Genomic DNA, 12,557 nt, shown 5'->3' on the forward strand with positions numbered 1-12,557 from the left:
GTGCCTTGAAGTCAGCTAACTTGCTAAGTAATTTTTAACTTAGCCCTATTTGGTCTTGGTGTGCTGGTTGGCTCCATTTCTTAACCCAAACCTAGGCACAGGGTCAAAAGCAATAGGACTCAAGGATGTGTTATATAAGACAAATGGGGCATGCTGTCTGGCACACACTGAAGGCATCCCTTTGCAAGGAAATAGACCTCACTCTGCCCCCCAAAATTTCATGTGACCACACAGACACATGCTGATGCTCCTAGCCCACCATGATGCTTAATAATTATTGCTTGGTTGGGTGAAGAAGACTGCAGAGAAACGCTTACGCTCCCTGGTAAGAACTTGAGCTTTGGTGGACAGTAAACTTTTTAGGAATTACAGCCCGTTGCTTAAACCAAACAGACCTGGTTTGGGTGTTTTGTTGCTTATTGCACAGCTGAAGCATCCATGGTTAGCTTCAAATATATTGTGTTTAAACAACACAGTATTTTTTTTCCAGCACCTACAAGGAGAGGGAACACTCGTTTTAACAGGAGCCCCTGGAGTCAATGAATACTGGCCTCCTGTGGCCCTGACTCAAGTGACTGGGGCAGGAAATAAAGATTTAGCAACATTCCTGCATGTCACACCTTAATTATACTCCAGCCCTTTCTTGTGCAGAGAGCTCAGGTGACCTGATCCTGCAGACTTTTAATGATTAGTCCCACTGACATCAGCGACAGCTCACAGACTAAACATGGCAAAGTGAGTCCCTTCCTTTTTCATCCCCCCTAGAGAAGATCTTCCAGTGCAGAATGAATTATTTCTTTAACAATTTACTGCTGAAAACACCTGTTACTAAACCAGCAGCAAAAGGAAGGAGTGTAGGGAAGGCAAATTCCACTCACAGAGGTGAGAGCTTTAGAGTTTGGATCAGGGAACGATGGAGAGAAATTTGAGAACAGCTTTCACATTTCTCTGAATCCATAAAGCTCCTATCAAAAGAAATAAGCACCTACCGTGTTTAAGCAATTTTTATTTAAGTATTTAGAGGGAAACTTCCATATCATAAGTAAAAATACTAGAGTCGAACCTTGTGTACAAAAAAAAGTCACGGCAATGGGCTTTCTGCTGGACCACAGTAGTTTCTCGTGGAAAGGGGAAGTGAGGGTATTTCCAATACACTCTCTTCCAAATTAAAAAAATAAATGCTAATTAACTGCAGTACATTTCATCATTTTTATACAGTCAAGAGAATGAAAACAAAAAGCGATCTAAAAGAATGCAACCTACAAGGGAATAAAGTCATTTGGGCAGTAGAGGCAGAATAAGACTGTTTTTACGAAAGTTACAAAGAAACATGATACAACAACAAAAAAGGGAGTGGGGGAATTTCTCACTAAGATTAAAAACAAAATATATTCACTTGAACACCCTATTACTCAAACACAGAGAAAGTTTCAACCTTCTTTCTTTTTTTCTTATTTACGGGAAACACGTTAAAGTGCTTCTTCAAGAGTCAGAAGGCACCAATGACAGTTGCCTGATACCTTGAATGCACACTGAAGAGTGAGGAAATTGTCTGGCATGATGCAAACAGTAATTGTTTACGTATCTTTATACAACTTCTCTTTAAAAAAAAAAAAGCAGCGACAAGTCATTACTTCAGTGCCATAATTTACTTCTGTTTGGTTGATTCATTCATCAAGATGAATTTCTCCCTTAGACCTGTGTGTGGCTTTTTATACACTGTACAAAGTGGGGCAATTCTGCAGTACAGCATTTTAGATTAGATTGGTAATCAGACTGTTCTCTAAGTTTTGAGCAGCCAATCCTGTTAAATACTCTTAAACATTAGACAAATGGAATAATTAAATGCACTATCTTGAAGGGAATACTCATCTGTGCGATGTAGAAATGGACTAGATTCCACAGAATTCAATTTGATACATAATGTCTTGTAGCAGATGTTATAACAAAATAACTTGCTTTTTGAACTACCTCACTGAGGCCATTAATGCTGTTCCTATAGTTGATTTTCTGGAGTAGGATGACACTTCATTGCTGTCCAAAGTGAGTTTGAACCTTTAACTCTCCAGAGTTTGTTCACTTCGTTGCTTATATTATTGCACTAGCTACTAAAGTCTTTATAGCTTCCTAAATAAATCTAATTGTTCAGAGTGCAGATTCTATATTTAGATAATGACCTGTATGAAATAAATAAAATAAGGGGATTTTTCTGGTCAGAGTTGCTGATATGTTGAATATCTTAATTATTTCTAATGTAAACTGTTTTGGTACGTATTCTTAAAAACCTAGTCATTCAGCATAAAAGGTTGACTTAAACAAATCCATTCTTAAATGTTTTCTTCTCAAAAATGCATCAGAGAATTGTTTTAAATACAGAATCTGTGAGGCTTCCAACAAATTCATGTAAATTGTAGTACAAACATAGTTTGTAATTCCGATAATGCAGACGGTTTTCTAGTGTCCATTGAAGTAAGGTCCCCAAAATGTAGTCGGTTTTGTTTCTGAATGGGAAAAAAGGCAAAACATTACGCTGTTCCACTGGCTGAATAGGAGAACTGAGGAAAATGAGGTCTTCTCTCATTATCTACACAATCCATACTGTCATCTGCAAAGAGAAAAATAAATTTTACCCACATTGAATAATGCCGCGTATATTTTGATTTTAAACAGAGCGGAGGTTAATGATTTTCATGTCTTGGAACAAATGCATTGTAACTTCCCCCCTAGACCCCAAACTAAAAATATAGCTAAAGATAGTAACAGAAAGGCATCAAACTTAAGACCTGCCTTGACTCTCTATTTAATGTAAGTCACAGAAGAAGTTAATTTTCAGCACAGAGATGTAGCTGTGTTGGTGTCCATTTAACATTGCTGGAAGTTGTATGGCTGAATCCATACTCACTGTACTGAATTTTCACCCCTCCGTGTCTAGTAGTACAAAGTGAATGCTAAGTTACCATGGAAATAGAGTATACTTAAATTAAAAAAGCACATTAGCCATTATGCAACAAGTGTTTGTTAATATACACCATGTGTATGTGTATGCATTTCTAAGCTTATGAATATTGGTGGTTGGAAATTTTCCAACGGAATGTTTTTCTGTTGGAAAATGCCAATTCATTGAAAATGAAATGTTTTGAGGAAACTTGTTAATTTGAACATTATTTCATTTGGAAAAGAGCCAGTGCAAAGTGTTCTGACATTTTCAGAATGAAGCATTTTGATTTATTATTTTGAAACAACTTATTAACATTTTTATATCAATTTTTGTAAAATGTCAAAATTAGAATGAAACTTTCTGATCTTGCAAAATTAAACATTTCAACTGACCTGAAATTATTCTTTTTCTCAGAACTTCATTTTCTAAGATATTTCATATATTTTGTTTTAGTTCCATTTCAGAACAGAAACCAAATTTTGAACTCTCAGAACTCCCCACAACAAAAAATCCAGTTTCTACTCAGTTCTCTTTATGATGTTCTATGCCTGTGAAAGGCACCAGACTGGAAGTCTCTATTTAGCTGTGGAGTGGGTACAGTCATTTACACTTCCCCAAAACACTAGACTGGAGAGACCACCAGTAGGGGCTGAGAGGGCAATTCAGTTTCTATGCCCAGTCAATAGTTGGCTTCTCTGCTGAGGCTACTAATAATGGGGTCGGTTATAGTATTGGTTTTCGAGGCATTTATGAGGATAGGGACTCAGACCGCCAGATCAAATCACATAGCTCACTGAGCAGCCACTGGATAACAACTTTCTGGTACTATCAATTAGAGATGGGCTCAGGGTGCAAAATTCAGTTTCAGATTTCTAAACATCCCAAAGCTGGAGCTGGAAGTTTGGTATGGACCCATCTTTGCCGCCATCCCAGATCTGAATAGGCAAACTAACAGTGAAAAGCTCCATATCAGTTTACTAACACCATGATCAAGTATAATCATACAGTTTAATTACTGTATATGAAGAAACCCAGATGAATCTGAACGGACATTTCTCTGATATTTTCTATAAGGCCAGATAACACTACTGAATATTATCTTGGGGTGGGCCTAAAAAGAAAGAGAGAAATATTTAGGAAACTTTACCTTGGTCAGGTGGAGTGATTGTAATCATCTGTGCTGTAAATTCTTCGTCAAAATACCTTGTGTCTGTTTCAGATGTAACTTGTGGTTTAAATGGAGGTATAAGCTGAAAGACACAAAAATACTGCAAGCTTATAGTTTATTGAAATACATTCTTTATAGGTTGGCTTTGAATTTCAGCTATAAACCACAGTGACTTTTCCTATACTGCTAATAAAATCATGGCTCGTAGGAAAGAAACGTATACAATACAAAGTATTTAAATGTGCATTTGCTGTTTATAGGATGTGAACGGCTTTGTTTCTAAATCGTGTTTGCAGTAGAAAGAGTTGTGAGCTCTTGATGCTACTTCAAGCAATAAATAAATAGCTGATATTTACAGTTAAGAAATTAATAGTCTGTTTTTTAAAAATAGTATACATACTATAGGCCTTATCACCTCTGCTTTAGGCATGAGAGGGGCAAAAGGAGCAGAAAGCCTGCCTAATTACCCAAAATTGTTCAGAGGGAGAGGAGCTGTACTTCAGTGGCTTTACAGCTCCCTCCTATCCCATGGAAACAACTGGATATAAACTCTGCACTTCTGGAGCTCTGAAGGTTTAAGGGAAACTGGCATGGTCAGTGGAGAGCTTCTTACATTGCATCCTTCTCTGGCTAAACCATGAGTAGCACTAATAAGACCCTACGCTGTGCTGTTAAACTCTCTTGGGTGTGAGGGGTAGAAGTCAGCCCCGTGTAAGCAGGGAGTCCGGCAGCAGGACTCTAGGTAAACAGAGCTGTTTGAATGGGGTGAGGGAGGAGGGAGCGTGGGAAGTAGCACGCCCACCATGCTGGTCTTATGCAGATGCAGCGTTCCAAAGGATTTTGTAATGTGCAGTTCTGGAAGGCAGCATATCTGGTAGACAAACCTTGTTCTGTTTCCCACTACATGATACAGCAGAAACTTGAGTGTGAAGTCACAGTCTGTAGCCCTTCCACAGAGGACATGATGCTGGGCATCAGTTCACCCACCACTGGGGATAAATCTGGCAGTCGTAATAGCAACTACACTACACTAGGCAACACAACAATTGGGGAATGGGATCATGGAAGCATACTGTATCCCACTGAAACTGCAGGGACTACGTTAGCTAAGCAGAACATTAAATCACTCAGGCCTGGTCTACAATTAAAAGACAGATCTACGTAGCTATGGTGCTCAGAGGCATGAAAAATCCACACTGTGAGTGCTGTAGCTATGCTGACCTAGTCCCTGGTGTAGGCACAACAAGGTCAAATAACTTAAGGACGGCCACACTGGATCAGACCAATGGTTCATCTAGCCCAGTATCCCGTCTTCCAACAGTGGCCAATGCCAGGTGCTTCAAAGGGAATGAACAGAACAGGCAATCATCAAATGGTCCATCTTCTGTCGTCCAGTCCCAGCATCTAGCAATCAGAGGCTTAGGACACCCAGAGCATGGGGTTGTATCCCTGACCATCTTGGCTAATAGCCATTGATGGACTTATCCTCCATGAACTTGTCTAATTCTTTTTTGAACCCAGTTATAGTTATGGCCTTCACAACATCCCCTAGCAATGAGTTCATAGAATCATAGAATCATAGAATATCAGGGTTGGAAGGGACCTCAGGAGGTCATCTAGTCCAACCCCCTGCTCAAAGCAGGACCAATCCCCAATTTTTGCCCCAGATCCCTAAATGGCCCCCTCAAGGATTGAACTCATAACCCTGGGTTCAAACCACTGAGCTATCCCTCCCCCCACAGGTTGACTCTGTTATGTTAAGTACTACTTCCTTTTGTTTGTTTTAAACCTGCTGCCTATTAACCTGACCCTAGTTCCTGTGTTACGCAAAAGGGGAAATAACACTTCCTTAGTTGCTACTGCAATACATACAATAAATAATACCATTAGGCCCCTTTAATTTTATTTCAGATTAGATTTAAAATTAAAGACAAAAATATGATCCACAGACACAGAATCTGGTGATACTTCAAAGAAAAATCCTGTGAGGTTTAGAACCAACAATTGAACTTTATGGGAAGTGAGAATACAACTGTTTTAAAAATGGCCCTTATTATAAATACCTAATACAGTTACAATATGCAAACAATATACATATTTTAAACCTAAATTTTCAAAACTAACTAATCACTTTGGGTGTCCAATGATACCTTGAAGGAGTCTGAGGATTGGATAAGTGCTCAGCACTTTCAGAAATTCAGGCCCCTTTAAGAGGTCTCAATCATAGAACTGGAAGGGACCTTGAGAGGTCATCTAGTCCAGTCCCCTGCACTCATGACAGGACTAAGTATTATCTAGACCATCCCTGACAGGTGTTTGTCTAACCTGCTCTTCAAAATCTCCAATGATGGAGATTCCACAACCTCCCTAGGCAATTTATTCCAGTGCTTAACCACCCTGACAGGAAGTTTTTCCTAATGTCCAACCTAATGTCCCTTGCTGCAATTTAAGGCCATTGCTTCTTGTCCTATCCTCAGAGGTTAAGAACAACAATTTTTCTCCCTCCTCCTTGTAACAACCTTTTATGTACTTGAAAACTGTTATTAAGTCCCCTCTCAGTCTTCTCTTTTCCAGACTAAACAAACCCAATTTTTTTTTTTCAATGTTCCCTCATAGGTCATGTTTTCTAGACCTTTAATCATTTTTGTTGCTCTTCTCTGGACTTTCTCCGATTTGTCCACATCCTTCCTGAAATGTGATGCCCAGAACTGAACACAATACTCCAGCTTTTAATAGATCGGCACTATATTTGCCCTTTTCCAGTCATCTGGAATCTCTACCATCTTCCATGACTTTTCAAAGATAATCACTAATGGTTCAGATATCAATGTTAAGTACCCCAAATTATTGGACCCTATTGAAAATGAAGGCTTTGTAGTCTATATGTTATTAGAGGTACATTAGAAGGGAGCTCCATTTCATAAGATAACAATCCTATTCTCAAGTGAGTCCGACCAATCTATTTTTTTGTGAGGATAAACATCCTTTCTCCCTGATACTGAACCCTCAATATTCTGATCATCCATAAGGCAGTTTCTCCATCTAAGCAATAGCTTGGCCCTTTTTGCGTGTTTGTTCTATCCATAACCCATTTAGCTAATGGTGATTTTGGCACATGTGCTGCTCCCCGTCACTCTCTAAATTGTCTGCAGTGCTGAGTCTCAGAATGCGTGAGTGATTAAGGACTCGGGCTCTGCAGCAGAAACCTAAACTCTATGCTAGAGAATGACTGGGAACCACAGAAGGAAACAGAAAACAAGTATAAGATGTGTTTTAGATTATTTTTTACAAAATACTTGTAAAATACAATCTAAGACAGGGTGAGCTGCACCTACAAAACGAGGGCAATATTTTTGCATATGGTCAGATTTGGATTATTGAACTACGAGGGGAAGTGGGAGAATGTAGCAAGGAGGTTTGTTTTATTAAGTGGATTTATTAAGTGGATTGCAGCCCTCACTGCAATAGCTCAGCAGACTATGGTTGAGAGGTGCCACTTATAATGTAATGTTGCTGCATGCCAGCATAAGATACGTGGACTTAAGTTGCTTACCTAGCCAAGAGAAACTGGTGAGAAGATGCAATTAAAATATCAATATTTACATGGAGTTTGTGGAAGGATGAAGTATTGCACAGTTAAAATGCAGCCTTCTCCAAGGACAAATGGCAAAGATTTTCAGCAGGGATCTTCTGATAAAGATTTTAAATTTCTGTGACTAGACAAACTCAGCCAAACTCCCTGTTGTTCAAAGCAAGGTCTTGTCTCCCAGAAAATGTCCTTGTTCATACAAAATCTCAATTATGTAAACATATTCAACATTTCCTGATGACACTGGGGAACCATGTCTGTCCCAGAGATTCATGTAGCATATTTCACTCACTATGGGGTGATATTCTATCACTTTCAGAAGCCCCTCCAGGCCACTTAAACCTGTCTCTTTGGCTTTCACAGAGTGGGTATTTCTACAGTAGATAATGTCTTAGATCCAATTTCTGATTTGCCTGCTTGCTAGAAATGGGCCAAAGAGGCTGGGTTTTGGTTTTGCAAAGACAATGTCAGAGGTAGTCTTGATCCAGGCACTCTTTTCCCCAAGGCAGCAAAGGTCTGGAGGGACTGGGAAAAAAGACTGAAGTTTTTGGCCCGTCACCACGCACTATAAGCTTCATGAAGATCATATTAAAAACAATATTTTTTACCCTGAACTGTGTAAACTCTGCAGTCAGAATGCTGGCACGCAGAAGTCCAAGACCTGATAAATTCACTGCAGACATTCTGCATGTGGCAGTCTCCTTTGATATCTGGTCTTAAAAGGGATATTGTCAAGGCTAGTAGACCCAAAATCAGACCTTCCAGACAGCTCTTTGTTTCCTGGCAGATGCACAAAAGGAAAATAAATGACTTGCTATCCCTCCAATTTGTTTGGCTGCCTTAGTCTGGGGAGCAGACAGAGTATGGAATATACACAACTCCTATTCTCTCAAGAATTGAGATCCTTGTAAATTTCAGAACTCTGCTTTCTGACAAGAATAGAGCAGGCAGAATGAGAGGCGCCCAGTAAAACATGCATGTGTGATCATGAATTAACATAGTTCTAGGGTTTGTTTTCCACTTGCCCAGCAGAAGAGTTGGAGTTCTGTCGGTTACAACGTTTTCTTTTAGAGGAAATGACAGATTTTCCAGAACCAGAAGGGCAGAGTTATATTGTAAATATTAAAATGTGTATATAATACAACAGGTTAAAATTTTAGTCTGGCAACCTGGACAGCATCCTTTAAAAGGATCAATATATGCTGAATGATGCATAGGCATTCAAGTGTGAAACATGCAATGCTGAAATATTTCATCAGGATTCAGATGCATCTCTCTCCCTTCTGTGAAATGATATAAAGGGGCAACCATCTTTTCTAATACAAGAGTCTTCTAGTATTAGGAATGTGCGTGTCATATTACATTTTGTTTGCTGTATCTTTTGCGTTCTCCAGGGGACTATTCAAAATCTTCATAACTTTATCAGGAATACAAAGAGGGACACATTTGTGCAAGGAGAGAGGGAAGTTTTGGAAGGAGAAGATAGGGTACCCTTTGTACTCCCAATACAATAGGAAAGCCAACAATGTTAATCTCTACTGGTATGATATGGAAACTGCTAACATATTATTACATTAGTTATACCAAAAGCTAAAACCCTGAGCAGATCATACATTTCTATTCATTAATAAGAGACTTTCAGGTTAAAAATAAATTATTATTGATGCCTACTGAGGCCCAAAGGCGGCTTTAGCACTTTCCAAAACCAAGGGAAGATATGACTCTTGCCTCCTAATTAAATTAGCTCTGATATGATGCGGGGAAAACAAGACAGTACGGAGGGCAAAGTGGGATAACATGAATAAAATCACACCGTTACTCAACAATGGCTAGTGCATGGCATGATGAAGTAGTTTCTCTTTTTATCACTAAGTAGATGTCTGAGTTCCATGTGGGTGTCATGACAAAAGTGTGTGTGAGGAGGGACTTGAATGAGTGGAGGGAAACTCTCGGAAGAGGTAATGAGGGCAACGTGGAAGATGGCACTAAGATAATGGAGGAGGAAGTGACTGAGGCCGACATCACTGACAGAATAGTGGTTATGCCAGTCACATGGCAGCTGGTCAGTCTCTCTGACTCTAGGGGCTCTTGTTAGAGAACATGGGGGCAGGGCTTCAGAAAAGAAGGTGACAAACCATGAATTCAGATACTTAAAATTGTCCTTCCCTTCTTTGTCACAAACCCCTTACTAGAACTGGACTAACTTTAAAAAAATCCAAGTTTTACTTTGCTGTGTTTATGCTATTTGTCTGATCTAGTCTATTTGCATTATTCAAACAGAGAGAAATGCGAAAAAGCAAAAAGCAGTTTCGCTATTATTTCTGATTAGTTTCATGTTCAGAGTCTCAGGCACTGGTTCAATGAGCCAGTTTCTGGGCTTCAAGCATCTTAGGGGTATCACTTGTTAAAGAGAAAACTGTTTCAACTAGAATTAAAACAGAATTCATGGAAACCAGTTTTGTAAAAGCTTGTGTTTACAAAAAACTAATATTTTGAGCCATTTTTGACCTAACAGATTCTCTTTTACTCCTATTATTGATTTAGATATGTTTTCTTTAGCAGGAATTTTTTAGTTAGAAATAAAGAACTATATTGGTGTAAGAACTATGTAACAATTCTGGCTTAGAAAAGCTGACTCAGAAACATAGCAAACCTTTTTTATGAAGTAATCTTCAATAACCAATATAGGGGACCACCTCAAACGTATTCAGTTTCTCCACAAACCCACTTTACATCAGAGGAATTATTATAAGTACCTTTTTCTCATATACGTCTTGCCAAACAATGCCAGAAAAAAATTTGTGTTGCATAATCTCCTTTGCATCATCAGAGCCACCACCTAACCTGTTTTGGGGCAAAAAAAAAAAAAAAAAAAAAAGAACACTTGAGCATATGTAGTTTTCAAATAAGATTATTACTGAGAAGTGAGGAAGTCATGGGTTATATGGTTAAGTAACCAACAGTTTATCAGTTTCGGGTCTGAGAACAAGCCTTTACCTTGATGCATTTGTTTCGTCTACTAAGACTCATGAATACTGTTTGATTGTCCATTTCAGACTTCAACATGCTTTCAAAACCTCTAGTGGAACTATTTTAAAGAGACAAATTATTGATACAGAAAAAGATGCATCTAAAATTTGTGCTTCAAACTATCTGACCTCAAAATGAAGTTCTATTATGTGACTTTAAAAGGGGGCTTCTCTTACTCAACATCTCTGCTCTAATTCATATTTGTTTTAGGGGCAAAAGTAAGTTATTACTTTTAGCATGCAGAGCTTGTGCATCCCTATGGGAGAGTGAGCTGGATTCTAGTCCTTCTTGTGCATTAAGTTTTACTGTGTTCCAATTAGAGGTCCAATCAGTTACACCTGGCAACTAGGAAAAGGGAATGAGGTTTGCTCATGTGTAAATTAAAGCTAAAATCTGAAGATAATGGGAGTTATACCATAGAAATGAAGAAAGGCAGAATTTGACCTGTAGAACACTAATCATTTGTTGGAAGCATAACTTACAGGCCATCAAAAAACTCTCTTTGTGGAAATATTTGATATGATTCATAGATTCCAAGGCCAGAAGGGACCACTGTGATCATCTAATTTGACCTCCTGTATAATACAGGTCATAGAACTTCCCCAAAATAACTCCTAGATCAGATCTTTTCAAAAAACATCCAATCTTGATTTAAAAATTTCCAGTAATGGGGAATCCACCACGACCCTTGGTAAATTGTTCTCACTGTTAAGAAGCTGTTATGGAAGATAATGAAACACAAACACAGAACTCCATGTTGCCATTTTAGTCAACTTTCAGAGAAGAGCTGAAGCTTAAAAATACATTTTGTAACAAGAGTTGAGTGAGCCCTGACTGAGCTAGCCAGACTTCCTTCTAACTCTGTTACAAGGAGTAGTCACTTCTCAGTGGGCTGGGATATTTTCTTGGAAGCCAAAATGATCTTAACGACCAACAGTGAAAGACACAAGGCTTTAAAAAGAAATGAATTATGCAACCTGATGTAAATGTAAATTATAAGAAGACACTTGGTGCTATAATAACACAAATAATATTATCAAATTGTACACAAACAGTACCCTCCTTCCTGGATTCAGGGAAACACAATGGGTTTTCTATTGATTTAAATTATATCGAGATAGGGCACTTTTATTACGACAGAGTCTTCACACAGACATGACCCAACATAATTACAGGTATAAATTAAAACAATTTAGTTATTTTTGTTCCAGTTAACGTGTAGAGAAGCCCTGAGTCAACAGGAGTTTTAACTTTATTATATGGGTGAAATGCTTTCTCTCAAAGACTGAACCACATTATCCAAACAATACAAAAAGCATGTTCTTCTGGAACAAAACACACACACAGATCAACAGGCTTCTAGTTCACCTATCACCTTCAGACAGATGAAATTCACAGATATGAAGGCTGGAAGGTACCATTACAACCATTATGATAATCTAGTCTGACATCCTGCATAAGGTGCCCATCACCATAATTTCTGAGCACCTCATGAACTTTAATGTATTTATCCTCCCAAACACCCTTGTGTGGTAGGGAACTATTATCATCCCCATTTTACAGGTGAGAAGCTGAGCCACAGAGTGGCTAAGTGACTTGCCCAATCACACAGGAAATAGGGTAGAGCTGGGAACTGAACTCACTACTCCAAGTCCCCGGCTAGCACCTTACCACTGGGCCACACTTCCTCTTATAACACAAGCCACAACACAATTTCACTCTGCAATTCTTGCAATCCTAACTATAAAAGCAATACACCATTAAAAGTTTACAGTGAAATATTACAAAGATTAAATGAGAACCGAGACGTAGAAACTACAGAAAAAACTATA

General features: G+C 38.6%; 1 protein-coding gene across 4 annotated transcripts in view; it reads right to left on the minus strand.

Annotated features, from left to right (window-relative positions):
- Positions 1-988: 988 nt before the first annotated feature.
- The window catches only part of AKT1 (AKT serine/threonine kinase 1), a 109,950-nt gene continuing 98,381 nt past the window's right edge, over positions 989-12,557 (minus strand). For 3 of the 4 annotated variants that reach the window (XM_075129914.1, XM_048853621.2, XM_048853622.2), the window contains 3 exons: positions 10,452-10,539; positions 4,086-4,188; positions 989-2,605 (listed from right to left, as the gene is read on the minus strand). In XM_075129914.1, the coding sequence (XP_074986015.1) occupies positions 2,526-2,605; positions 4,086-4,188; positions 10,452-10,539 (271 nt within the window). In that variant the 3' untranslated portion in view covers positions 989-2,525. The remainder of the gene's footprint in view (positions 2,606-4,085; positions 4,189-10,451; positions 10,540-12,557) is intronic. The other variant, XM_075129915.1, reaches the window with a different exon arrangement.

Source organism: Caretta caretta, chromosome 6 (genome assembly GCF_965140235.1).
Source record: "Caretta caretta isolate rCarCar2 chromosome 6, rCarCar1.hap1, whole genome shotgun sequence".
Taxonomy (NCBI): Eukaryota; Metazoa; Chordata; order Testudines; family Cheloniidae; genus Caretta; species Caretta caretta.